Below are 27,988 nucleotides of genomic sequence, written 5' to 3'. Positions count from 1 at the left end.
GGATCTTCCCCACAACCCACTCCAGGACTCTTGCCTGGAGAATCCATGGACAGGGGAGCCTGGCGGGCTACAGTCCACGGGGTCGCACAAAGTCGGACACGACTGAAGCGACTTGGCACGGCATGCCACGTCCCCCACAAATACTGCTTGGTGCCACCTTCAAACTGCTGGGTTGCATGGACCAACCTATGGTGACGCGATACTTCAGTTTTCAGCCAAAGGGGCCTCCCTGGAGAAAGACCTCTTCCTTCTTTTACGTCTACCTTAAAAAGAAGAGGTCACACAGGGCCACCAACGGTCCACAGAAAGGAAGCGGGGGAGCGGACTTCACCAGGGTTCCTGAGGAAAGTGCTTCCCAGCCAGTCCCGGCCAGAAGATCAACGCCTCCACTCAGGGCTCTCACGGCGTCCGTGAGGATGCCGCGGTCCTCTGACAGGCAACTCCGAGGAGGCGCCGAAGCCGCCAGAGACAACGCCTCCTAGAGGGGCGGGAGGAAGTCTGAAGCGCCACACTCCAGGAGGACGCCGAGCGCCTGGAGACAGGTGGAGACCCGAGTGTCGGCGGCCGGGAGTCCGCGCAGAGGCAGCCCAACAAAAGCGACTCTGAAACCACCGCCCGGCGCCCCGCTCACCCGGAGGAACGCCAACAAGGCAAGAAGGCGTGTGTCAACCCAGCAGCCGCGAGAAGCATGCAAAGTGGACAGCAGTTTAATTTTCCAAAAGAACAAAACAGAACGCGACAACGGCGAGCTCTCTTACTGCATATACCTCCACGACCCGAGCGGCCACGCCACGCAACTCAGCCCCGAAGGACCCGCACCTGCCGCGTCCCCCTGGGCGGGTGTCCACGACGGGCGGCCTCACCTGTTCTCTGCGCCGCCGCCGCCCTGGCAGACCTGACCTCAGAGTTCAGTTTCCTCCTCATGCTGAGATGCTGTCCGCGCCTCCACGCGCGCTGCCTCCTCTCCCGGCCACGAGTGGCAGATCTCGTCGGACCCTGAGACCGAGCGGGGCTCAGGCCGCCTCCCGGGCTGGGGAGCCGTCCGCCGCCCCTGGCTGGGACTCCCCTCCTCCCGGTTTCCACGCGGCCCGCGTCAGCAAAGGCTCGTCAGCTGCGCGCGGGACCCTCCACGTCGCAGCCCGTCCCGCTTCTCCGCCCCTGTCAGGAGCGCCGCCCGGGCGTCGCGGGTCGGCCGCGACGCGCCGGCGGGAGGGACGCGGACTGGGCGTTCCAGGTTTGGAGCCTGCAGGCTCCTCGGCGCTGGTCAGCCAAGAGTCGTCCCTGTCCCCAGAGGGTCAAAAGAAGGCACGGACTCCGAGGCGCCCCACTCCCTGAGGGAACATGTCGACTTTCCCAGTGACGGACGCTGGAACCCGGAAGTAAAACCCCACGCCCACAGGAAGAGGTGATGTGGGGGGACAGAAAGTGAAAACGGAACAGTGGCTGCCCCCTAGGGGGGGCAGGAGCCAATCGCTGAGGAGAAGCCGACGCGCAGGCGCAGATTGCGGCCGGCGTCCACGCGGCGCTCGCCTCTCTCCTCTGAGCAGGCGCGAGGCCTCAGCACGGCCCGGGATTGGATGACGGATTCTGGCGGGTGCAGCGGCGTGGCGAGGCATCTTGCGAGGTGGGCGCGTCACCGGAAGCGGAAGGCGCGCAAGGGGAGCCGCGGAATTCTTGTGTCGATGGCCCTGCACGCGTTTTGGGGTGTTTGTTCGCCTCAAGGTTGGGAGTCTTTATCTCCTTTAATCTCCCACTGCAGCTGCCGCACCGACTGTTGTTTTGTCTTACCCTGAATTGACGTTTACGAAATCACACCTTTGTTGCAGTTTAAAAAACGTTGCTCCGTGGAATAGTTCTTTATGTGCTAGTTCTCAGGGAAAGAACCTCTGAAAGTTTATAAATCAATGCAGAGTTAAGGGGCAACAAATAGCGTTCTTCTACCAATGAGACATACTAAGTGCTGCACACACTTAACCGTGAACCAGGCACTGGACCTCGTGGTGGGAATGGAATGACTCACTCATTCAATAGCACCTTTTAAATTGTTCACTGTGGCCGGCTGCTAAATTAGGCGCTAAGATTACAGTTGTCATCTAGGTAAGTAAGCTAGGCAAGGACCTTGCACATTGTGGTGCTTATTCTAGAGGTGAATGACAAACAGTAACAAGTAAACCACTTCCATCCCAAGAACAGAATTTCGTTTACTAATACTGCTGTGAAAACAAGCCAGAAATACTGAGGATAGGGTTGGAGGCTGGAGGCTGGGGCAGAAGAGGGAGAGCTTCAACATTTCACTGTATAAGGGACATTTGGGGTCAAACCTCAATAATGAAAACAGACCAAATCAATTTTTGGAAGATGTGGAGGAAGAACTAAGCAGAATACAAAGCAAGTACAAAAACCCTAAAAGTGAAATTATGTTCAAGAACTGAGGAAAGTTGGCTGTAGAAGCAATCAAATATAACTGATATTTTCAAAGTATACAAAATCAGTATGTACAATTCACTGGTTTATCACAAAGCAAATGTTCATGAAACCACCACTCTGGTCAAGAAATAGAACACTGCCAAAACCCCAGGAGCTCCCTCTTGTGATATCTCTGATCAATACCCACTCCCTTTACCTACCAGCAAACCTAACAAGCAATCTAATTTCCATGGTAATCTCTTCTTTCCCTTCTTAGTAGATTCACTGTGTAAATATGCAACCCCTAAACTTTATCATTTAGTTTTGCTTGTGGTTTGAATTTTATATAAATTGAATGGTTTAGTGCCTGGTTTCTTTGGAGTAATATGGTAGAACTTACGTTTTTGTGTACACAATTTTTCGTTTTCATTGCTATATATGTAGGTCTGGATGTAGTACATTTTCTTTGATATGTAGATACATGTTTTCATTGTTTCCATTTCTTGGCTATTACAAATAGTACTGCTTGAACTTTCTTATTCATGTCTCTTTGTACACATGGGCCTCGTTTATCCTAGGTATATAACATGCTGGAGATGCTGGACATGATAATTTGGATTTTTGCTTCAGCAGATACTTGCCCCTTCCCTCTTCTACTGTTGGTAAGGTTTACTTTTCTACCCATTTATATTGTTCTTGGTCATATGGATTCATTTGATTGATAGGATATCAGCAGACATGACATATGCAGGAGTCTTAAGTGTGCTTGCATAGTTTGATTTGGCTCCTGAGTGTAGGTGATGCACATGAGGAGATTGAAGTCTCTTGCTGCTGTTGCCCCTTCATTCTGGGCACTCAGAACAAGCACTTATGGAGCAGATGTGAATTCAACCTGTAGGCCAAACCCATCTTAATTATCATAACCATAGACATCCCACATGCTTTTGAACTGTGGTGTTGGAGAAGACTCTTTAGAGTCCCTTGGACTGCAAGGAGATCAAACCAGTCCATCCAAAAGGAAATCAATCCTGAATATTCATTGGAAAGACTGATGCTAAAGCTGAAACTGCAAAACTTTGACCTCCTGATGCGAAGAACTGACTCATCGGAAGAGACCCTGATGCTGGAAAAGACTGAAGGCAGGAGGAGAAGGGGGTAACAGAGGATGAGATGGTTGGATGGCATCACTGACTGGATGGATGTGAGTTTGAACAAGCTCTGGGAGTTGGTGATAGACAGGGAGGTGCTGCAGTCCATGGGGTCACAAAGAGTTGGACACAACTGAGTGACTGAACTGAACTAGACAGCCCAAGCTTTCCAGGTAGCACAGTAGTAAAGAATCTGCCTGCCAGTGCAGGAGATGCAGGAGATATGGGTTCAATCCCTGGGTTGGTGAGGAAGGTACCCTGGAGGAGAAAATGGCAACCCACTCCAGTATTCTTGCCTGGGAAATCCCATGGACAGAGGAGCCTTGTGGACTACAGTCCATGGGGTCACGAAGAGTTGGACACAGCTGAGCACACACACAAAAGACATCAAAGATTGGTGAGTATGAGAATTAATGCTGTTGTCCTAAGTCACTGAGTTTGGGGTAGTCTGTTATATAGTGTTACTGTGGCAATAAAGAAGGCTTATGGTCAACTTTAATCAAGTCAAACTTTTGGCAAATTGGTTTTACAAAGTTACATTTCCACAAGAAATGTATGAGAATTCTAGTTTCTCTACATCTTGGCCAATATTTTTAACTTTAGCTACTCTGAAGGGTATGATATTGTTTGAATTTGCATTGCCTCCCACTTTGTTCTTTTTCCAATATTTGAATATTTTGTCTATTTTAAGTTATTTGAATTTCTGTATAAATTTTATAATCAGCTTATTTCCTACCTCAAAATAAAACAAACAGCCCTCCAAAAAACCCCACAGCTGCTAAGATCTCGTCTGGGATTGTGTTTAGTATATAGATAAGTTTGGAGAGAATTAACATCTTAATATTGCATCTTTGAATCCATGAACATGATATCTCTTATTTATTTAGGTCTTTCAGTTTTCTCTAAGCAACATCTATATTTTTCAGCATACTTGTCTTGTGCACATTTTCTTATATTTATCTCTTTATAGTTTTATGGTATTTAAAAATTTTAATTCACAGTGGCTATGTGCTAGTATATAGAAATACAGTTGATTTTCCCATAGTAACTTTATATCCTGAAACTTGCTGAACTCACTTATTAGAGCTAATAGCTATTTGTGTGTGTATGTATGATAAAATAAATAAAATAAAAATACTTTTCTTTGTTCCCAATCTGTATTTTTTCCCTATTGCATTGTTTAAGTCCTCAAATGCAATAAAGATACAAGGTGAAAGCAAACATCATTGAGATGTTTGGGGGAGATGCTAGGGGGAGAAGCATTCAATATTTCACAAAGGTAAGTATAATGTTAATTTTGGTGTTTTATGTCTTTTTTAGGTTGAGGATTTTCCCTTTTGTTCCTAGTTTTTGAGAACTTTTATCATAAATGAATGTTGAATGTTATCTGCATCTATTGAGAGGACTGTGTAGTAAAAATATCTACTAAAATGATAAATTACATTAATTTATTTTCAAACATTAAGCTAACCTTGAACTCCTGGGAGGAACAAAGTTTACTTAGGATGCATTAGTTTTTCTCTATTTCATTGGGCATGAATTGCTGTATTTTGTTAAGAATTTTGGTATGTATGTTCCTGAGAGATACTTGTCCACAGTTTACTTTTCTTGTAATATCTTAGTTTTGGTATCAGGGTTAACTCTAGCCTCACAGAATGAGTTGGTTAAGTATTCCCTCATCTTTTAATTTCCAAAATACTCTGATTAAAATTGGTAGTAGCAGGAGAGGAGAGAAAAAATGGAGAAGAAAAATACTTCAAAAAATAATTTAAAAAAACACTCATCAAATTGGTTGAAAAATAATAATATCCACATCTAGGAAGCTCAGTGAACTCCATGTGATACAAATTCAGAGTCACAAATAGACACATCAGAGGGAAAAAATGCTCAAAGACAAAAGACAAAATCTTGAAAGCAGCAACAGCAAAATAACATCACTTACAAGAGAACCCTGGTAAGATTAACAGATGACTTCTCAGCAGAAACAATGGAATCTAAGAGACAGTGAGATGACATATTCAAAGTACTCAGAGGAGAGAAAAACTGCCAACCAAGGGTCCTATATCTAGCAAATCTATCTTTCAAAATTGAAAGTGAATACAAGACTGTCCCAAATAAACAAAAACTGAAAGAAATTTTGCTAGCAGATTTGCTTTACAAGAGAGTCTTCAGATTGAAACTAAGTGACCACAGATGGTAATCTGAATCCACATGAAAAAGCAAAGAACACTGGTAAAATTAATTACATAAAGATAAAAAAAAACATATAAATGCTTATTGCTTATTTTTCTCCTTTATTCTCATGAAAGAAAAGTGAAAAAGTGAAAGCGAAGTCGATCAGTCGTGTCTGACTCTCTGTGACCCCATGGACTGTAGCCTGTGAGGCTCCTCCGTCTATGGGATTTTCCAGGCAAGAGTGCTGGAGTGGATTGCCATTTCCTTCTCCAGGGGATCTTCCCGACACAGGAATCGAACCCTGGTCTCCCACATTGCAGGCAGATGCTTTACCGTCTGAGCCACCTAGAGGCAGTTTTTAAAAAACATGGAATAATATTTAGATAATGTGATATTGGGCTTATTGGGGGTTTAACATGTAGACATGAAATATATGTATATTACATTTGCTAATAAAAGTACAAAGGAGGTAAGTGGGGGCAAAACTCCATTTGGCTAAGGAAATGACAGCAGATGGTAAAGTAGTAATTATAAGAATGTATTGTTGAATTTGTAACATAAGTAGAATATGTATGACAATAACACTGCAAAAAGAAAGAAAAGGATTAGAGCTTAATAGGTATAACATTTTTATATGTCACTGAATTGAGCTAGTATAAATCAGAAGCTTATTCTGATAAAATATATATGGTAAACCCTAGAGCAACACTAAATAACAAAATTAAAGAAATGAAAATGCTACAATATAAAATATTCATTTAATGCAAATTAAAGCCATAAAGGAGGAACAGAGAACTAAATCAGACATGAAACATATAGAAAAAAAATAAAATGGCAGACATAAATCCAACTATATCAGGTCAGTTCAGCCGCTCAGTCGTGTCCCATTCTTTGTGACCCCATGGACTGCAGCACACCAGGCCTCCCTGTCCAACACCAACTCCTGGAGTTTACTCAGACTCATGTCCATTGAGTCAGTGATGTCATCCAACCATCTCATCCTCTGTCATGGCCTTCTCCTCCTGCCTTCAGTGTTTCCCAGTATCAGGGTCTTTTCCAATGAGTCAGTTTTTCGCGTCATGGGGCCAAAGTATTAGTTTCAGCTTCAGCATCAGTCCTTCCAATGAATATTCAAGACTGATTTCCTTTGAATGGATCTCTCTGCAGTCCAAGGGACTCTAAAGAGTCTCCTCCAACACCACAGTTCAAAACCATCAAGTCTTTGGTGCTCAGCTTTCTTTATAGTCCAACTCTCACATCCATACATGACTACTGAAAAAACCATAGCTTTGACTAGATGGACCTTTGTTGGCAAAGTAATGTCTCTGCTTTTTAATATGCTGTCTAGGTTGGTCATAACTTTTCTTCCAAGGAGCAAGCGTCTTTTAATTTCATGGTTGCAGGCACCATCTGCATCTGATTTTGGAGCCTCCCAAAAGTAAAGTCTGCCACTGTTTCCACTGTTTGCCCATCTATTTGCCATGAAGTGATGGGACCAGACAACCTAGACAGCATATTAAAAATCAGAGATGTTACTTTGTCAACAAAGGTCCGTCTAGTCAAGGCTATGGTTTTTCCAGTGGTCATGTATGGATGTGAGAGTTGGACTGTGAAGAAAGCTGAGCTCTGAAGAATTGATGCTTTTGAACTGTGGTATTGGAGAAGACTCTTGAGAGTCCCTTGGACTGCAAGGAGATCCAACCAGTCCATCCTAAAGGAGATCAGTCCTGGGTGTTCATTGGAAGGACTGATGTTGAAACTGAAACTCCAATATTTTGGCCACCTAATGCGAAGAGCTGACTCATTTGAAAAGACCCTGATGCTGGGAAAGATTGAAGGCAGGAGGAGAAGGGGATGACAGAGGATGAAATGGTTGGATGGCATCACCTACTGAACTGATGGGACCAGATGCCATAGTCTTAGTTTTCTGAATGTTGAGCTTTAAACCAACTTTTTCATTCTCCTCTTTCACTTTCATCAAGAGGCTCTTTAGTTCTTTGCTTTCTGCCATAAGGGTGGTGGTATCTGCATATCTGAGGTTATTGATATTTCTCCTGGCAATCTTGATTCCAGCTTGTGCTTCATCCAGCCCAGTGTTTCTCATGATGTACTCTGCATTTAAGTTAAATAAGCAGAGTGACAATATACAGCCTTGACGTACTCCTTTTCCTATTTGGAACCAGTCTGTTGTTCCATGTCCAGTTCTAACTGTTGCTTCCTGACGTGCATACAGATTTCTCAAGAGGCAGGTCAGGTGGTCTGGTATTCCCATCTCTTTCAGAATTTTCCAGTTTATTGTGATCCACACAGTCAAAGGCTTTGGAGTAGTCAATAAAGCAGGAGTAGATGTTTTTCTGGAACTCTCTTGCTTTTTTGATGATCCAACAGACGTTGGCAGTTTGATCCCTGGTTCCTCTGCCTTTCCTAAAACCAGCTTGAACATCTGGAAGTTCACGGTTCACGTACTGTTGAAGCCTGGCTTGGAGAATTTTGAGCATTACTTTGCTAGTGTGTGAGATGAGTGCAATTGTGCTGTAGTTTGAGCATTCTTTGGCATTGCCTTTCTTTGGGATTGGAATGAAAACTGACTTTTTCCAGTCCTGTGGCCACTGCTGAGTTTTCAAGACCATTGTCAAGAAAGAGAAGTGCAAAAAGGCAAAATGGTTGTCTGAGGAAGCCTTACAAAATCCAACTATGTAAATGTAGTTAAATGTGAATGGATTAAACAAACCAAAATGGAGATGAGCAGAAAAATCAATAGAATTGATTAAAAGATGATATAATGGGATTTCCCTTATGGTCCAGTGGCTAAGACTCCCAGCTCCCAGTGCAGGGGGCCCAGGTTCCATCCTTGGTCAGGGAACTAGATCCCACATGCCTCAACTGAAAAAAGAAAATCCCGCATACCACAACTGAGGATTGCAAATGCCTCAAGGAAGATAGAAGATCGCAAGTGTTGCAGCTATAACCTGGCACAGCCAAATATATTTTTAAAAGATGATATAACTATAATCTGCAGGAGACACAGTTTAGATTCAAACATATAAATATATTTAAAAGTATAGAAATATATTCACCCATAAGAAAACTGAAATGGCTATACTATTGCTTTGGCCAAAAAGGTCATTTGGCTTTTTCCTTAACATCTTATGGAAATAGGCTTGAAATATCACTCCCAGACCTGGGGCAAGGAATTTCCCCGATTTTGGAATTTGGATAGATGGGCATCAAACCTTTGTGGATACAGCTCCAGTGGTCCAGACTGGAGGTAAAGACTCAGTCTCAGGGGAGACCTCTCTCAGGTGTCCCAGCTGTGTGCTAGTCCTTATGTATTTCCAGGCAGGATCATTCCTGATATGTTTACTTTTCAGCTCAAACTAATTTCTGCATTTAGGCTCAGTGCAGATCTCAGTGATGTGACTGCAACAAACGTTGGCAAGGTTAAACCTCAACTTGGTAAACTTGTTTGCAAAAAAACAAAACAGTTCAATTACTCAATTGCCTACTTGGAATCTGTAAACAGGTCCTTCATTTCTGTTAGGAGATTTCAAAAAGCATGGTGTCTGTGTGATGTGAACAATTTGGAATATATGATTTCTCTGGAAAGATGAAAGAAGCAGGAGCATGCCAGCTCTGGTAGGAAATACGTCTTCAAAATGAAAGCATGTGGGGGCGTGGGATGAGCTTTGCCTAGCTAGATCAATGCAAAGGAAGGTAGTGATTTGTGGCAGCTGGACACTTTTTACACAGGGACACAAGGACATGTTCTGCACATGGACATGTGGGCGCAATTTGCAAGCACAGACATATTTTGCTCACGGAGGCAGGTTTTGCCCGTGGACTCTTGGACATGTGGAAACGCTTTGCACACAGACACGTTTTGCACACCGACAGGGACGCGATATGCACATGGACAAACGGGCATATTTTGCATGTGGACATACATTGCACCTGGACACGTGTTTTTCAGGACACCTGTATAGGTTTGCACACTGATCCCTTCTGTATATGAACACATGGCACGGGTTGCACACGAACAAATATTTTGCACACGAACATACGTTCGTCCAGAAAAGCCCGAGGCGGCGACCGCGGAGTTGGACGCAAGTGGCCGCGGTGTGGCTCTGGCCGGGGGCCCGCCCGGGAGCCGCACTGGCGGGGCGGGGAACTACAACTCCCGGCTCTAAGCCACCTCGGCCGGACGCGGGGCGACGCCGAACGGCCCCGCCCAAAGGGCGGCGCGTTCCCGGCCCAGGTTCCCGCGGCGGTGCGAGTGGCGGAGCCGTGGACCGGGGCGCGGGAGCCGGTATCATGGAGCCTCGCGCCTCGGACAGCAGCTTCCTGGGCGACGTGGGTACGTGCGAGGCGCGGGGGGCACGGGCCGGCTCCGGGGACCGAGAGCTGCATCTGATGACATTCGCCCCCAGCGGGGACGCGTCCTGCTCTGAGGGGTGGCCAGGGGCGGCTGGCGGGGACTGGATCGGTTCGGAGGGCCGTGCTGTTAAAGGAGCAGGTCCGGGGGTGCCGTGCAGCTCAGACGGGGTTTCTGCGTCCCGTTCCAGGTTCCCCCGTCGGCCCGCGCGTTGCAGGGCTGGTCATCCTTGTGACTTCAGAACCGCAGACCTCCCCCCTACCCCCCACCCCCCACCCCCCGAGCGCCCAGCAACTTGGGGAGGATGCGGGGCTGTGCATGGTCACTGCCAAGTTCCGAGGAGAACCTAGGAAGCGCCCGCGTGGGACCACTGGTAGGGCAGCCCTGGTACCAGGGTTGGAGCAGACTGCCTTCCAGGCACCCAGTGGGAGGGTCGTGCGCGGGGTCGTTAGCATCCTACTGAGACACCAGGAATCCGGTCAGGAAGGAGTGTGTGCCCGTGTGAGACGTGCGACCTTGATTCTTCGTTGAGCCTTCCCTAGAATAAAATGGATGCTAGGGCAAAGGGCCATTCTCAGGCGAAGCAAGCCTCCCTGCCTACCGAGTAATTCTAGGGCAAATGACATGAGCAGTGAAAACACTTTGAAAGCCTGGAAAGAAGAAAATCTATACAGTACTTTTTATGCTCATAAAAAATGTAGTGCGAATAAAAGTGAGAAGTCTTAAGGGTAAATTTAGCTTAAGAGGAATTGCAGTCCTAGCAAAGCAAAGATATTTTAATGATGTTGCAAAACAGCCACCTTCAACAAGATCAAAGTCATTTAATAAGCATCTCTGTTTTTACTTGGCATTCTCATCCTAGGCAAGCACAGGACTTTGACCCTGCCAGTGTGAGCTGTGTTTGGTTGGTTCAATGAAACAGGCAATGAGCAGCTGACCACGGACACCTATTTAAACACATTTTAGTATTTTTGTTCATGTACAAGGTTCAGTGGCTTCCCTGGTGGCTCAGTGGTAAAGAATCCTCCTGAAATGTAGGAAATGCAGGTTCCATTCCTGGGTGGGGAAGATACCCTGGAGGAGGAAATGGCAATCACTTCCAGTATTGCCTGGAAAATTCCATGGACAGGGGAACCTGGTGGGCTACAGTCCATTGGGTCACAAGAGTCAGGCATGACTTAGTGACCAAACAACAAAAACAACAAGGTTCAATAGCACTGCATCACTCCTGGGTATGTTTTTTTGTACAGTTTAAGGAATGTATCTTTTAGAGGATAATCAACTCTGAATATTCATTGGAAGGACTGATGCTGAAGCTCCAATATTTTGGCCACCTGATAGGAAGACTCAACTCATTGGAAAAGACCCTGTTGCTGGGAAAGATTAGGGGCAGGAGCAGAACGGGGCAACAGAGGATGAGATGGGTAGACAGAATCACTGACTCTGTGGACATGAATTTGAGGAAACTCTGGGAGATAGTGAAGGACAGGGAAGACTGGGATGCTGCAGTCCATGTGGTCGCAAAGAGTCGGACACGACTGAGTGACTGAACAACAATAACATTCTAAACTAATGGAGGATGCACAGTTTCTGGGGTTCATGGTTATTTTTGACTTCGCCAGTGTTTTGTGTCATGTATTTCTTCCAAAATACATTTCATCCTGCTGACATTTTTATTCTCAACACAAATGAATAAACTCAATGTGTTGAATCCAAAACAGCGCTGCCATCCCAGCAGAAGCAGAGGACCATCGTAGGAACTTTAACTCATGTTAGCGTTCTGATCTCAAATTCTATGTGTGTAGTATACGCTAACCAAACGGGGTAGCTTTAATATAACCCTGTAATACTTCACAGAAGTAAAGGCAGCAGTCCTATAATATGGGTTTACCAATAAGAACCAAGAATTTAGGGCAAGTCGCATCCTAAAGTGAATCCAGTGTTTGTTCCTTAGCAAATGTAATTCATTGTCTGTCTGCAAAGTTGGAAAAAGTGACTCCTGATTTCAGCATCTGTACTCACGGGCTTCTGACTTGGAATCTAGAGGCTGGCAGAAGATGAAAGGGTTCTTGGCTTATCCTCAGCCTCTGGGGTGTTGGGAAGGTGGCATGGAGAGAGAAAGGGGGAGGCAGCCCTGGGACCAAGACACCCTGGGACCATGGTGAGAGCCACTGAGCTGCTCGGCTGTGTGCCGGGTGCTGACTACGAGCCTTGCAATAGCTGCAGGACACTCATCATTATCTATAAGTTAGAGGTGAAACAGTTTGCACAGCCAGGAAGTCACAAAGCTGAGGGTTTTTTTTTTTTAATATTTATTTATTTGGCTGAGCTGGGTCTTAGGGGTGGCAAGCAGATTCTTCAGTTGCAGCATATGTGGTCTAGTTGCCTGACCAGGGATTGAACCCGGGACCCCCTGCATTAGGAGCGCAGAGTCTTAGCCACTGGACCACCAAGGGAGTCCCCAACGCTGAGGTTTTAATGCAAGCAGTTCTTTTTGGTTTTGCCTGTTTTATGTTACAAGGCTCATGTCTCTTCTGTCAGATAAGATCATCTATAATCCATGTGTAGTGCTGGGTGGGTTTGTGACTGGGATGGATGCGTGTTGTCTGCTGCAGGTTCTCAGGGGGCGGGGGAGCACCATTACCATTCATCACCTCTGCATGATGTCACTTTCAGGCTCTGAGAAACGTCTTTGCCTCCGGGTGTCCATGATCAGGGTGGTAGGTCAATCTGCATCCCCATTCGAGTCTCCAAGTTCATCCTTCTGTTGAGTCTGCAGAATCCGATGGGTTTTGTTTGTTTGTTTTTTCTCTCTCTTTTTTTTTTTTTTTTTTGGCCTTGCTGGATGGCTGTGGGATCCTAGTTCCCCAACCAGGGCTTGAACCCGGGGCCCTGGCAGTGAGAACACTGAGACCTAGCTACTGGACTGCCAGGGAATTCCGGGATTTCATTTTCTAAAATAAGAATTGTAGTGAAAGTACTTTGAGAGATCTAGATAATTGGTGCCCTGGCTGGGAGATCAACTTCCTTAAAAATCTTCTCAAATTGCACGTCTTGTTTCTGCCTTAGAGAAGGCTGCATTCTAGAAGTGTCTAGTTAGAGGAGAATCCTCTGGGCCGTGCATTACACTACTAATGAAAATGTTTGAAGGAAATTAGGTTGATTTTAATACCAGTTGGTGTTCTGGGCACTCACTGTGGCCAGGAGTGGCTGCCAACTACAGCAGTACAAAGGAGTTTTGATTTTTTGGTATAACCGTCCTCCCCAGCTCACACCCCTGGGTCCTAAGCCCTGTAGGGGAGGGGTTGGGGCGGCAGATTATTGGATGAGCGGTCAGGAAGGTTGTGGAGGGAGGGCAAGCATCTGATTTGGGCGTTTCTCATAAAATGTGTTTAAGAAGCTCTTTCCCTCCCTTTCCCTGGCTGTCTTCCACTGCTTCTATAACCTCTTCCCACTTGTCTCTTTTGCTTTCACTTTTTCGCTTTCACTTTCTTTTTCCCTCTTAACTAAGCTTTGACTGTCTTATTCCTGTAGAAAGGTAAACCTTTTCTCTTTAAAATTTTTACCCAATTTAACACATTTTAAAAACCACACGGTGTGCCGCTTGACCTCAAGTTTACCAACAAACAGTATTTGGGGTATTGATCATGAAAACACTGAAAAAAGACCTTGCTCAAAAAATCTCTTCAAAAGCAGCAAAATACTCAGCCCCAAGTGCTAAATAAGGGTTTCTATTAATATATATAAAAATGAAGATTTCTATCTTCCCTTAGAGTCAAGGTGACTGGTAGTTTCAAGCACACTGAACTTGAATTCGGACAGCACTGTAAGATGGGTGGTCATGATCAAGCATTTAATAGTGCCCAGCTATCTGCATGCATGTGGCTTTGGTCCCTAAGGCATCTCATGGAGAGGTTTGCCATTCTCAGGCACTGGTCTCTCTGTCCTTATGGGTCTTTGGCCCTGTTTTTTTTTTTTTTTTTCACTCCTTTACTATTAGATGGGTGGGTACAGTTTGCCATGATTTCTAAGTCCTTTTAGCTCTTCAATTCATCTTTTCTTTGTACCCACAAATCCTTGACCTTCTGGGACTTTGGGGGACAAGTCACTGGGGTCACCTGACTTTCCAGAGAGTCCGCTGAGAGCGGGCCTCGGAACGCCAGCTCCACTGCGGCTTCAGTGACCGCTCACCCTGGCTACATCCCCATAAAGGTGCCCTGCAGCTGTGCATGGGGTAAGGGAAAGCTTACCTGTCATCATTTCAAGAATATTTACTGGGATATTTGGGGAGAAGGCTTATTTCAATCTCTGCAGTGAGGGCCCCGGGCTGCCCTTCATGATAGACTTGGAGCCAGATACTGGCCCAAGTAACACTGAAGGGTGCCTGGTGGATGCTGAGCTGTTGGATCCGCTTGTGATGGAGGTGTTCTCTATGGCCTTTGGAAAACACTCTTTGTTACAATGAAGCTGCTGTGTGGAGGGGCTGCCTGGCTGGGGAGGAGTGGTCAGGGTCAGAGTCAGGGTCAGCACAGGGGCAGGGCTCTGGACAGTCGGGTAGGGCCAATGGTAGCTCTGCTCTGCACATGGGCCAGAGGCCGGGCAGGCCATGCCCGCCGGAGGGACAGGCTCTCTGGGAGGGTTGGCTGGCCTGTGGCTGAGAGCTGCTGTTTGGGCTCAAAGAGCTGGATTCCGGGCTCTGGATGACTAAGCGGGATACTGGTAAATTGGCTCTCTGAAGAAAAAGGAAAAACAAACAAACAAACAAACAAAAGGAAAAACCTATTCTGATTTGCTGCTTCCCCGTGCTGACTCCAGCTCCCAGAGGTTTCCGCCTGGCCAGACTGCTGGCTATTTGGGTGGAGGGTCTCGAACAGCCACCCCTGGGCAGTGTGTAGAGGAGGCAGGCAGTGTCTTCCGGGCACTGTGGCCTTGGCTGTCTTGCAACAGACTCCCATCTGACTGATGCCCTGGCATGTGGCATGGCTTGAGTGGGCGAGGCCACAGGCGTGGCCCAGGTCAGTGTTCGGGCTGGGCAGGCCTGTGACGGGCCGGTCGAGGGGTGTACTCTGGCAGTAGGGGACCGACCCTGCTGCAGTGGGACAAGTTCAGTCTGGCCAGTAGAACAGGCTCCTGGAGAGAATGTGTGTGTTTGATACCTGTGTGTCAGTGTGGTGATGGAATGGAAGGTGGGTGGCTGAGGTCCTGCCATGAAGATGCTTGTGGAAGGGGAGGAGGGGAGTCAGGGGCAGGTGTGTGCACAGGGGCGGCCTAAAGGAGGCGTGGGTAGGGGGCCACACGCCAGAAGCTCCCTCGAGGAGCTTAGACCCAGCCTCAGTGGGGAGGGGTAGTGGGGCTGAGTGGGGCACAGCACACCTGGACCCTCTGTCAGCTACCTGAGGCTCCGTGCGATTGGCGACAAGGCTGTGTGTGGGGGAGTGGTGAGATGGGAGGATGTGGGCGGGTGGGGGGAGCCTGGAAAAAGGGGCTGGGGCTCCATCCTGGAGGGTCTGTATTCCTGGCATGCAAAGGCATGTGGATTATGTGGATTATTCCAGAGACAAGTGCAAGGGTCTGAAGCAGGCTTCCCCATGACCCACTGATGACTTAGCTGCTAATGCTAAGTGGGGAGTGCTAAGTTCTAAGTGGGAAGTGGGGAGGGGAAGACCAGAGCAGGTGTGATAGGAGGGAGGGGGTTGATGGGAATGGGGAGCCAGGAGACCGATTATGTGGCAGGGCTGGGATTCAGGGGAAGTCTCATCCCAGAGGGAGGGTCTCAGGTTTCCAGGGTGGCCCCTCTCCAGTACTTTGGCCACCTGATGTGAAGAAACGACTCATTGGAAAAGACCCTGATGCTGGGAAAGATTGAAGGTGGGAGGTGAAGGGGATGACAGAGGATGAGATGGTTGGATGGCATCACTGATGTGACGGACATGAGTTTGAGCAAGCTCTGGGAGTTGGTGATGGACAGGGAGGCCTGGCGTGCTGCAGTCCATGGGGTCGCAAAAGGTCGGACATGACTGAGCAACTGAACTGACTGACTGACCCTGTCCCAGGGGAGTGGTCCAGGGGTGGGGGCACCCGGTCATACATGGGGTCCAGGCACAGGGCTGGAAACAGCCTGAGCTCAGTGGGTCCACTAGCATGGCATCTTCCTGCCTCTCTTCCCTGCAGGCTCTTTGCTTTAAGGTTGAAAAGTATATTCCAACCCACCCAACCTTCTCACTCTGGTGAGGGAGGGCATGCAGTGGTGGAGGGGGAGGGGTGGGGGCTGCCGAGCTTCCCACTGCCGGCCAGTGCGCCTTCTTGCAGCTGCACTTCCTTTCAGCCACAAGGCACCCTGTGTTCTTTACCTCTAGGGTCACTCTCCCCTCCCCTTTGCTTCCAGGGGTCTTCAGAGACCACTGAAACTGCCACTCCCCTCCACCTGCCCCCTGCTGTAAAGCTGTCCCCTCTTGATGACACCCTGTGGTTGGTACTAGCTGTGGTTAACACCTCCCCCACTCCTGGGGCCTCCTCCATCTTTGTTACTCCCTTAAAAAAGAATTTTTAAAGTTTTCACTCTGGCTAAAAAAACCCATAGAAATGGTGAAGATGGTCAGTTTTCATTGTGCAGTTCAGTAGTATGAACTACATGCACATTTTGATATAACAGAGTTCTATATTTTTCATCTTATAACATGGAAACTGTGCACCTGTTCACCTCCCCATTGTTCCCCTTCCCCTTTCCCCCCAGCAGCCACTATTCTATTTTATGTCTCTATGACTTTGACTCTGGGAACTTCATGTAAGTGGAATCATACAGTATTTGTCTTTTTGTGACTTGCTTATTTCACTGAGTGTCATGTCCTCAAGGTTCATTTATGTTGCAGCCTGTGTCAGCATCTCTTTCCTTTTTAAGGCTGAATAATATTCATGGTGTGTATATATCATATCTTCTTTATCTATTCATCCTCCATGGGCACTCAGGTACTTTCTGTATCATGCTATTGTAAATGATGCTGCAGTGAACGTGGATTCTATATCTTATCGAGTTAGTGTTTGCAGTTTCTTTGGAGAAAAATTGCTGGATTGTCTGGTAGTTCTGTTTTAATTTTTGAGGAACTGCAGTACTCCTGTCCAAAGTGCCTGCACCACTTTGCTTTCCCACGAACAGTGCATAAAGGTTCCAATTTCTCCACATCTTTGCCAACATCTATTTTCTGTTCTTTTGATAGTAGCCATCTTAATCGGTGTGTGGTGGTATCTCATTGTGGTTTTGATTTGCATGTCTCTGATGATTGTGGTGAGCATCTTTTCATGTGCCTGTTGACCATCTGTATATCTTTAGAGAAATACCTCAGTCCCTTGTTACTTTTTTTAACAGGTTATTTATGTTGTTGAGTTGTAGGCATTCTTTATTCTGATATATATGGTCCCCCTTCCCATCGGTGCCTTTCACTGTTGACTGAGGCCCACATAAATTCTCTCCTTTGTAATCATATCTGCTGCTTCTGATCTCTGCCCTCAGCTGCTGCTAAGACAAATGTAGCCGTTGTTTATTCATTAGAAAATATGGTTCCCTGTAAGCTGCACTTCCTCTGTAGACTGGTCAGAAAGAGATACAATTAGATTTTCTTTAAAAAATTTTATGTCTAGGCTTTAGAATTCATATTAGTAATTCCTCCCATTCATTCGTCCCTTATTCACTCAACAAGCAAGTCGTGAGCGCCTTTGCGGGGCCTCACACGGTGCCAGGCACTGGGAATAGAGCCAGCAGGTGACGCCCGGCAGGCTGGCCATAGCCCCACCTCCTCCGTGATGCCTTCCCGACAAGTCCTGGACACCCTGGACATGGGTCATCTTGCTTCTAATTTCCTGTAACTTGACCTGTTCCTTCAGTACTGCAGTCATCCTGTGGTTTTGAATTGGTTGTTCACCCCCTGCCCATGACTGTGAACTGCTTGCTCACTGTCACGTCCTTCCATCTTTGTGCTTCATCGTGGGGGAGGCTGTGTCCACTTGCACAGGCTGCTCAGTGGATGCTCGGGTCTCCCCTGTACCCATCTTCCTGAGCTGCACTTTCCTCCTTCCTGCAAGACCCAGGGCCCCCCTGCTCTTCTATTCTGAGAGTTGCAGCTGCTCAATCTGCTCCCCTGAGATTGACCTGAAAGTGATCCACAGCCACTTTCCACTACCTACCCCCTCCAAAGACAGGCACTCAGGTGGCCACTCATTCCGACTGGGAGACATACTGGGGTCTCCTTCTGGGGTCAAGTAAGTACGAAGTTCCCCAAGCTTGGATTCTGCATTTGTGGGGCTCACATCTCCTGAGGTCTGTTCCTGTGCTTGCAGATGCCTGCCTTCTTGCTATGTCCTCATGTGGTCTTTGCTTCATTCACCCAGATCCCTGGTGTCTGTGTGTCCTAACCTCCTTTTCTTCTAAGGGCACCAGTCATACTGGATTAGGGCCCACACTAATAAGCCTGCTTTAACTTAATGACTTCTATAATTATGTCTCCAAATACCATCGCATTCTGAGGTGTTAGAAGTTAGGGCTTCAACATATGGATTTTGGGGACACAGTTCAGTCCATAACAAACTGTATGCCAACAAATTAGATAACATAGATGAAGTACACAAGTTCCTAAAAAGAGGCAAACTTCAAACTGCCAAAACTAACTCAAAAAAAAAAAATTCTAAATAAAAAACTTAAAGAAAGCCCAGACCCAGATGTCTTCACAGATGAATTTGACCTAATATTTAAAGATTTAATACCAGTTCTTCATAAACTCTTCCAAAATTTAAAGGGAGGAATACTTCCCAATTCGTTCTCTGAGGCCAGTATTACTTTGACCCCCAAACCAGACAAATACACCAATCACAAGAAAAGTGACTCTTATGAACATAGACCCTCAAATCCTCAAAATATGTGTGAACCAACTCTATCTTATAAAAAGATTATACACCATGACCAAGTGGAATTTATCCCAAGAACGCACAGTTGGTTGAACATCTAAGAATCAATTAATGTATTACACCATTTTGATATAATTAAGAAAAAATAGCCAGCATGATCATTGCCATAGCTCCAGATAAAGTACTTGACAAATCCAACACCCTCTCATGATAAAAACACTCAAAAAACTAGAAATAGAAGAGAATATCCTTGACCTGAAAAAGGACATCCATGAAAACCCACAGCTTTTGTGGTGAAGGACAAAGCTATTTTTGGCCACACTGCACAGCATGCTGGATCTTAGTTTCCCAAACAGGGATCAAACCTACATCCTCTACAGTTGGAGCATGGAGTCTTAACAACTGGAGGACAAAGATTTTGCCCCAGGACCAGGAATAAGGCAGGAGGTGTCTTTTGGTACTTCTGTTCAATGTGCAGCTGCACATTCAAGCCAAAGCAATTAGGCAAGAAAAAGAAAAGGCATCCGGATTAGAGAGGGAGAAGCAAAGCTACCTCTCAATACAGATGACATGATTTACTGTAGGAAATCCTGAGGAATCTGATAAAACTGAATTAAAAGAAGGCTTTCTTTTAATTTTTTGCCTTTGAAGGCTCTCCCAAGCAAGGATAAGGGAAGTGTAAATGCCATGTTATGAGTATATAAGTGCGAGGGTTGTGGAAGATGTGTTTCCTGGAGAAAGAGATGTTTCAAATGGGTCCACATGGACGGCATAACATCTAAACTAAGGAGATTGCAGAATGGATGGCTAGGTAGGGGCAAAGGTGGGCTTCTCAAGCAGAGAGAATGTATGCAGAGACACAGGTGTGCCAGGGCAGGGAACCATGATGAGCCAGCAGTGTGGCTGGAGAACAGGCTTGTGGGGGTCAGTGGTAGGAGAGGAGTCAAGGAGGTGCCTCCCCAAAGACTTGGACTCTGCCCATAGGCAGTGGGTATCACTCAAGGATTTTGAATAGGGGTATCTGGACCAATTACACTTTCGTGTATACAGTGGCTTAGGTTTCATAAAGGGTCCTGGGGTCATACATGTGTTCATTTGACCTGGACAGAAGTGGCATGGTCTTAGCATTACCTGTTTTCCTTTCCAGGTTTCTGGGTGGAGCGCACCCCTGTGCACGAGGCGGCCCAGCGGGGGGAGACCCGACAGCTGCAGCAGCTGATAGAGAGTGGGGCCTGCGTCAATCAGGTCACAGTGGACTCCATCACGCCCCTGCATGCAGCCAGTCTGCAGGGCCAGGTGCAGTGCGTGCAGCTGCTGCTGGCCGCTGGGGCCCAGGTAAGCCACCCTGTAGCACAGACCCCCCGCCTCCCCCCGGAATGGCAGGACAAGCTCTAGAGGAAAAGAGGCTTGGGAATAGCATTCTGTGTGCTGTGAGCACACAGAAAGAAAGGAAACCACTGCAGAAGGCTGAGAAGGAAAGAAGGAGGAAACCAGAATGGGCTGTAGAGGGGGCCGATCCCTATGGCAACCACACCCTGAGATTGTGAGGAAGCCTTTGGACTGGCTGTTGGGAGGTCACTAGCAGTGGAAGAGAAGGGGTTTTAGCAAAGTGGTGGCCAGCTCTGCAGATGAGCCAGGCTGTGCACCTTTCAGAGGCCAGCTGCCTATGGGGCTGGTGGGGCCTTGGCTGCAGGAGCCATTTGGGTGCAGAGATCAGGATGATTATGTGGGATGCTGGCAAACCAGCTTTGGAAAGGCCAAGTAGAAAGGAACAAAAGCAAGACTGACTCGCTGCTTTCCCTAATTAAGGACTCACAGCCGTACCGGGTATTGGGCTGGCGGAATTGCTGGGTCTTTACCAGCTGGGCAGGCTGGTAGGAGCTGGCTTGGCTCCCACGGGACAGCAATGGGGGGAGGTGAGGGAGAAGGGAAGGCTGTGCACTGCTCAGTCTTCCCAGAATTTGGCTATGACAGCAGTTCCAGAGGAAATGGAACAAGCTTCAGCGTGAATCCAAATAACAGCTGAATTTGGACAAATTCTAAGCAGAATCTGCCAGTTTGGGGAGTTGCCTTTTCCTGCTCTGTGATTTTCCAGCTAGAAGAGGCATGGTTAGACAGTTTGGGGCACTCCTCCTAGATGGGGCTCGAGTTAAAGCCGGTTTTCCTACCCTGCCTGTGCTAATGAGGTGTTGGGGTGGTGGCAGGAATGAGGCTGAGTTGAAAGAAAAGCCCAAATCGCTTGCTGGCTGTACTTAGGCTCCCGTAGGCACGCCCTGAGGTCTGTGAACGCACTCGCCTGGGACAGTGCCTCACCACGTATGTAATGGTGTTCTTCACTCAGTCGTGTCCAACTTTTTTGCGACCCCATGGACTGTAGCCCGCCAGGCTCCTCTGTACATGGGATTCTCCAGGAATACTAGAGTGGGTTGCCATTCCCTTCTCCAGGGGACTTTCCCAACCCAGGGATTGAACCGGGTCTCTTGCATTGCAGGCAGACTCTTGACCTTCTGAACCACTAGGGAAGATACGTAGTAGAAAACCTAAGGACTCAGGAGAACCACGCAGTGTCTTTGCAGAGATGAACATGCATCAGAGCGTGAGTGGCCGGCACCCTCTCCTTCACCCTCTGATGCTTGTTACCCTCCCCCCAGGTGGATGCTCGCAACATCGATGGCAGCACCCCGCTCTGTGATGCCTGTGCCTCAGGCAGTGTCGAGTGCGTGAAGCTCCTGCTCTCCTACGGGGCCAAGGTCAACCCACCCCTGTACACAGCATCCCCGCTGCACGAGGCCTGCATGAGCGGTGAGTTGGCAGAGGCCTAGATGCCAGGGAGGCTGTCCGATGGCTGGTGAAGCTGTGGAGTCCGGTGCTTTTCCTCCTGGAGATGCAGTGCTCGCCTGGACTGAAGGCAGGGTTCTAGTCAGTCAGCATCTTTCAGATGCTCACCCAGGAGTCAGGTGCCCCCTGCAGCCACTCACCTCATGGGCTGCCCTGAGAGTTCCTGATCTGGCAGGAAGAGGAGGCCCAGAGGCATCCTCGAGGCAGATGCTCTCAGAGGAGCTGGGCGCTTGTGGTTTTCAGCTGCCGCTGGATTTCAGAGGGTGGGAGGACACGGCTGCTCCAGTCTCACTGGGTCAGACACGCCCAGGAGAGGAGCTATGACAGGCAGAACTGGAAATTTAGGGTGAGACCAGTGGGCCAGAAATATTTGAGAGGCTAGACTAGGCAGTTTGGATTCCACTGTTTAGAGCAAAGTTTGCACGCCTGTCTTGGGCTTTGGCAGGTGCAATGCTCTGGCTCGCTGTGCTTGTTGGGACCTGGGCTCTCCTATGGCTCCCCTGTCTCTGCTGCCTGCACCCCGAATCCCACTGCCAAGTCACCTTTGTCAATGGGGACTGCTTCAGGCAGCTCTGAAGGTTTTTGAGCGGATGCTGAATGCTAGGAACACATTTTTGAAAGATTTGTTTAGCAGCCACCCATCCATGCACAGCATGGGGAAGAGAAGTATTTTTATTCCTTCACTCATCTTAGGTTCATTGGCAGTGTCCTGCCAATAGGATGGACAAGGGACAAGGGACAGATTAAGAAGAGAAAACCAAGCAGAAGTTAGTGTGTGCATTGCACATACACACAGGAGAGCTCAGGCAGAGGGTGGTTAGATTTGATGTAGGGGAGAGGACAGCCAAGGTCCAGGTCGGCTCAGGGTGAGGAGGATGCTGGCTGGGGAATGGAGAGGACCTGGTCATGGGGGACAAGTCCACATGAAAATGGCCACAGCCTGGTGGTGGAGGGGGAGCAGGTGTGATCAAGAAATGAGAGAGGATGGAGTCTGGGATGGATGGAGCCCCACCTAAGCTCAACCCCAAACTTGAGTTAAAGATGCTGGAGAAAAGCCAGGAAAGAGGCCAGAAAGGTGTCAGCTGGGAGGGGCCAGGGAACCCCTGAGGTAGGAAAGTTTAGGGAAGTTCATCCAGGCAGCTTTGTGTTTCAGATACAGCTTGGGGAACAACCAGAGGTGGGGAGACCCTTCTCTCCACCAGGGCCGGGGAGCTTTGTGTTCACAGCTGGTGACCCAAACTTTGTGTTCTCCCAGTGCTGGGTATAGATCCGTGCAGCTCTCCCCTTGTCCCCTTGCCTGGCGGGCTTTGGGGGATGGTGGGCGAGCTCCCCAGGGAAGGACGCCCACCCTGTGCTCCCATGGGTTGCAGCCCACATCCCCTGTCTCCTGCTGCCGCCAAGCTCGCTCCAGCCACGCCTGTTACTTCAAATACACAAGGCTTTTCCCTCTGCTTCTGTTTCTTTTAAGGAAGTTCCGAGTGTGTGAGGCTTCTGATTGATGTTGGGGCCAACCTGGAAGCGCACGACTGCCACTTTGGGACCCCTCTGCACGTTGCATGCGCCCGCGAGCATCTGGACTGCGTCAAAGTGCTGCTCAATGCGGGTGCGTAGTCTTTGTCGCCCCCCCCACCCCTCCACCCTAGCCCCGGGCTCAGCACAACAGCGTTTCCACCTGCGCCGCCTGCTGCTGCAGAGATTGACTCTGTTTCTGGGAAGGGGCTGATGCTTTCATGTCCCGTGTTCCTTGGAGATTTTTGACCCTACTCCTGACCCCTACAGGGGCAAACGTGAACGCGGCGAAGCTCCACGAGACGGCACTGCACCACGCAGCCAAGGTGAAGAACGTGGACCTCATCGAGATGCTCATCCAGTTTGGAGGCAACATCTACGCGCGCGACAACCGGGGGCGGAAGCCGTCGGACTACACGTGGGCCAGCAGTGCCCCCGCCAGGTGCCTGGAGCACTATGAGAGTGAGTGTGTGCGCAGTGGCTCCTGGCGCCGCGTATGCGCGCGCTGGGGTTGTGGGGACCGCTTGTGGGAGCCTCTGGGATGATCATGATCAGCCATCCCTTTATTCAGACGGGTCCCTGCGATGATGCAGATACAGGCCGGAATCTTCAGCTGACAGGACAAACCACCAGCTAAGAAAACGCCTCGTCTCTGGGGACACATTTTTAAGAGTTTACATGGAATTGCAGTCACAAGAGGCTTTCAAATACCAATTGGAAAAAAAAAAAACCCATTGATTAAACATTTTGCCAACCTGACCCAACCAAAATCCATCATGGATTGAGAGGCAAATACTATCTACATCTGTCCAGAAAACATTTTCTAGAAGGTGTTTTCTCTTGCTGCATCTAAATAATTTAGGAGGAAGTAACTGGGAAAAGGAATGTCACCAGTAATTCATTTTTCTTTCAAAGAGGTTTTTCTTTCCTAACATTTCTTAAGTAGAGAATACTCTCTTTGGTTAATATATATGGATATTTTGATCAAACACTCATGGTCCTAAAGGCAGCCGTTGGGGCCAGGCTCTGCTCTGTACACGTTCCTATGGCCCAATGGTCAGGGGCCTCCAGGCATGTTCCTTCTTTGGCCCTGGTGTGTGTCCCTCATGAGCTGTAGCTCCAGGCTTCATCTTCAGGCCTGCGGTCCTGACCCTTTGTCCTGTGGGTCAGTTCTTCATGGGTCCCTGTGGCTGCAGTGCTCCAGAGCAGAGCCCCTGGGGCTTGGAACTGCAGGGGTGGGCAGCCAGCACTGGCTGCCTGAACCCTTGCCCAATCCTCATCTGTCTGGAAGTTTGACAAACAAGCCTACTGGCTGCAGATTTGTGCTTTGCTGACGAATCCATGTGCTCAGTTATAACATTATGGCGCCAAAAAAAAAAAAAAAATCACAAAAGCCAAAAAAAAATCCCCCCAAAACCCAAAGCCCACAAGATGAAACCCCAGGGGCCATCAGCTGAATTCTATTTCCTGATCTTCTGTCCTGGGTCCCAGTCCCTGGCTGTCCTTCCTGGCCGCCTTCCGGAGAGGGTACACAGGGCTCATCATCTTTGCAGGACAGGGGAGGTGTCTGCAGTTCTGTCCTGGCTCTTGTTACGCTGAAGGATGCTGCACTCCTTCCTCAAGCTGACTCACGTACATTCTGTCCCTTTCTGCAGAGACCCCTCTTAGCCTGTCTCAGCTCTGCAGGGTGAGCCTGAGGCGGGCGGCTGGCGTCAGGGGGCTGGAGAAGATTGCCAGACTGGACATCCCTCCCCGGCTCATCGACTTCCTCTCCTACAACTGAGCTTCAGGCGCGAGGTCCAGGCAGCCAGTGACTCAGGGCCGACGGGGGCTTTCTGCCCTCGACGTCAGAAACTGTGGTGCTGCTGTGGGAGCAGCACCCCGAGTCCCTCCGGACCATCCTGTTTCGTCTTCTGTGCAGACCCTTGGCGGATATTTCTAAGGCCCTGGGAAAGGCCTGGGGCTGGCCCTCCCTGGACTTCAGTCCAGCTGGCTCCAACTTCCTCCCAGCCGTGCTGGTTTCTCTCTTCATGACCTTCCTCGGAGGGATTTTCAGGACAGACTCTCCAGAAGCATGGGGGGGCCAGGTGGGGCTGGGGGGCCAGGGCTCTGATTCCGTTTACACACACCTGGGAGGCACCACCCCTGATTCCTTCAGTGCCGGGTGGCCCTGGATGTGCAAAGGGAGGAGCCTGCACTGTAGGGGGCGGGCCCCTGGGAGTGGGTCCCGGCCAGGCCCAGGACGGCGCTTTGGGGACAGCCTGCCCCCTTGGGTGCTTTTTTCTGGAGCCACTGTTGGCACCTTGTGAGAATCACCTGTGCCCAGGTGTGCCCATCGCTCAGGGGGCTTTATACAGGTCTCAGTGGGGAAGTATCAGGCTTCCTATTCCCACAGTGTTTCTTAAAAAGTTTTTCTCCAGTCTGAGGTCTCAGCTCTTTCAAAAAGTGTATGCTGGTGATGAAAGCTTTTAGACACATGCGCTGTAGCACTTAGGTTTCGTTAACAAGTCTGTAAAGCAACAGGTAACAGGAAGGCGTCTTAGCACATCCTTCCTGGGTTAGTGATTTCCAACGTGAAGCATTGCTGGGAAACTCTTTAGAGACTGTTTTTCATCTTTCTACAGCTGCTAAATGAATTCTTTGCCCACCCCAAGTTTTGCTAATTTCCTGAAGCTCTGCAGTTGGCAGAAGAGGTCGCATCACCCTCTGCCAGGTCGAGCGTGGATTCATGCATTTTTTGTGGACACTTAAGGAACATCTGAGCTTCAGGCACTGCCCTGGTGCTGTGAGCTGGCCAGGAATCAGACTCGTCATCCAGTCAGGGCGAGAAAGTGTTGCACAGTCTGTTTTTAGTAATAGAAAGAAGCAAGTAATTCTACATTATAAACCATGAGGTGACATGACATAGTATGTTCAAACTGCATCTGTCTGCTTAAGATTCTGTATCATAATTTAAAATCTCAGGGGTTAAACTAGAGGACGTTTGTATAAGTAGTTGAGGTCTATATGGTTTGGGGGGCAATGGAGAAAGTACCCCTTGTGAACTCTCTTGTGGGTCAGGCCTCAAGCCAGTGTCCCCAGAAATGTTGACCTCACCAGGTTCCTCCGGAGACTGTGGGGGGAAGAATGAGCCTGGTGGGTCAAGGTCACGCCAGCTGTGCTCACGACCAGGGGCGCCTCTTGGCAGGGCTACATGGGTGGGGCCCATATGTGGTGGAAAGCTCTGTGCTGGCAGCTGTGGGTATTTTCTGCTCCACTGCTCAGGCTGTTAGGATGGTGCTTCCTCGTACGAGGAGATAAGAGCCACTCCCATTTGCTGCAGGTGTAGATATGTGTTCTGGGTCAATCAGTGTACCCGTGTGCACTAATCACACACAGACACAAAAAAGCGCCAGGTTCTGCCCTCATCTTTGCAACAGGAACTTGCCTCTGTCTGTGAAAGCTGCTAACGTTTCCACATGTGGGACACCAGGGGCAGAGTCTGGTTCCTGCATTCACTGCTCAATAAAATTGGTCGGGGTGAGTCCATCCTTTTGTGCACATGGCCCTTTTCTTATTGGGGGCGGGCAGAAGCACAGGGTGGGCTTCATCCAGGGAGAGCCAGAGGGGCTGCTGTCACCTCCGCTGGGTCTTGGCCAGTCCTGGACGTGTGTCTCCCTCGCCCCTCTTCCAGCCGCTGCTCTCCTGGTACTGGTCTCCATACCCCCGCATGTGGAGAGACCCTGCCCAAGGGATCAGATGGCTAACATTCCAGGGCTTCCTGTAGCTGCCCCCCACTTTACTGAGATGTAACTGATGAGCATAGACACCACCATAGGACTGGCTGAAGACACATCTCGGCCCTCTGAGCCTGGGTCTTCCCGGCTGTAGGAGAGGGATCAAGGTCATACTTTGATCATTGAAAGGATATAATGATCAACCACCAAATCTCATGGATGAGAATATAAGGCCAGTTAGTTTCAGATGTTTTCATGAAGCCAAAATTCGGTGATGAGACGTTGCCTTGAAAACAATGACGTGCTTCTCAAATATTAAAGTTGTATGCATGACTGTACTTTGTTGTATGTATGACTGTGGCTTTGTTGATGTGTAAACCTCTTCCTTGGTGATGTCAGTGGTAAAGAACCTGCCTGCTGATACAGAAGACATAAGAGACGTGGGTTCGATCCCTGGGTCAGGAAGATTCCCTGGAGGAGGGCATGGTAACCCACTCCAGTATTCTTGCCTGGAGAATGCCATGGACAGAGGAGCCTGGAAGGCTACAGTCCATACAGTTTCAAAGAATTGGATATGACTGAAGCGACTTAGCACATGCACACATCTTACAACCATGTAAACAATTCTCTTCTGACTTTGAGGTAGGACCACCTATTTCAGGAGTAATCCACTCAGAACACCTCTCAGTTTACATTTTAAAATTCAATGTGCACATAAGGAACTATATTCAACATCTTGTGATAAACCATAATGGAAAAGAGTGTGAAAAACAATATATGTACAAACGGAGTCACTTTGCTGTACAGCAGAAATTAACATTGTAAATCAACTCTACTTTAAAAAATTAAAAAAAAAATAACAGCCCAATGTGCAGCTGACAGGTTTGGAGAAGATATTTGTGATAAAGATAACAAACGACTACTGATCA

At 48.4% G+C, this 27,988-nt stretch overlaps 2 protein-coding genes across 21 annotated transcripts in view; one reads left to right on the top strand and one right to left on the bottom strand.

Annotated features, from left to right (window-relative positions):
* The window catches only part of TASOR2 (transcription activation suppressor family member 2), a 67,225-nt gene extending 65,757 nt beyond the window's left edge, over positions 1–1,468 (bottom strand). For 4 of the 20 annotated variants that reach the window (XM_086333608.1, XM_086333618.1, XM_086333620.1 and 1 more), the window contains exon 1: positions 864–1,389. Coding sequence is in view for 3 of the 20 variants with exons in the window: in XM_086333600.1 (XP_086189726.1) it covers positions 864–924 (61 nt within the window). In the remaining 17 variants the exon portion in view is untranslated. Of the gene's footprint in view, positions 1–863 lie in introns of all 20 variants that reach the window. The other 16 variants (XM_086333606.1, XM_086333616.1, XM_086333614.1 and 13 more) reach the window with 9 other exon arrangements.
* An 8,269-nt stretch (positions 1,469–9,737) lies between these two features.
* On the top strand, positions 9,738–27,397 carry ASB13 (ankyrin repeat and SOCS box containing 13). Its single transcript, XM_086333597.1, has 6 exons — positions 9,738–10,083; positions 20,144–20,331; positions 21,648–21,798; positions 23,303–23,437; positions 23,614–23,805; positions 24,999–27,397. Exons 1-6 carry the CDS (start codon positions 9,738–9,740, stop codon positions 25,124–25,126), a joined length of 1,140 nt encoding a protein of 379 aa, XP_086189723.1. The 3' UTR covers positions 25,127–27,397.
* Positions 27,398–27,988: the final 591 nt, after the last annotated feature.

Source organism: Bos grunniens, chromosome 13 (assembly GCF_055505025.1).
Source record: "Bos grunniens cultivar Pamir isolate PY7600 chromosome 13, Bosgru_T2T1.0, whole genome shotgun sequence".
In the NCBI taxonomy this organism is placed as follows: Eukaryota; Metazoa; Chordata; class Mammalia; order Artiodactyla; family Bovidae; genus Bos; species Bos grunniens.
Note: the sequence above shows the minus strand (reverse complement) of the source record. Positions and strands in the feature narration are given on the sequence as shown.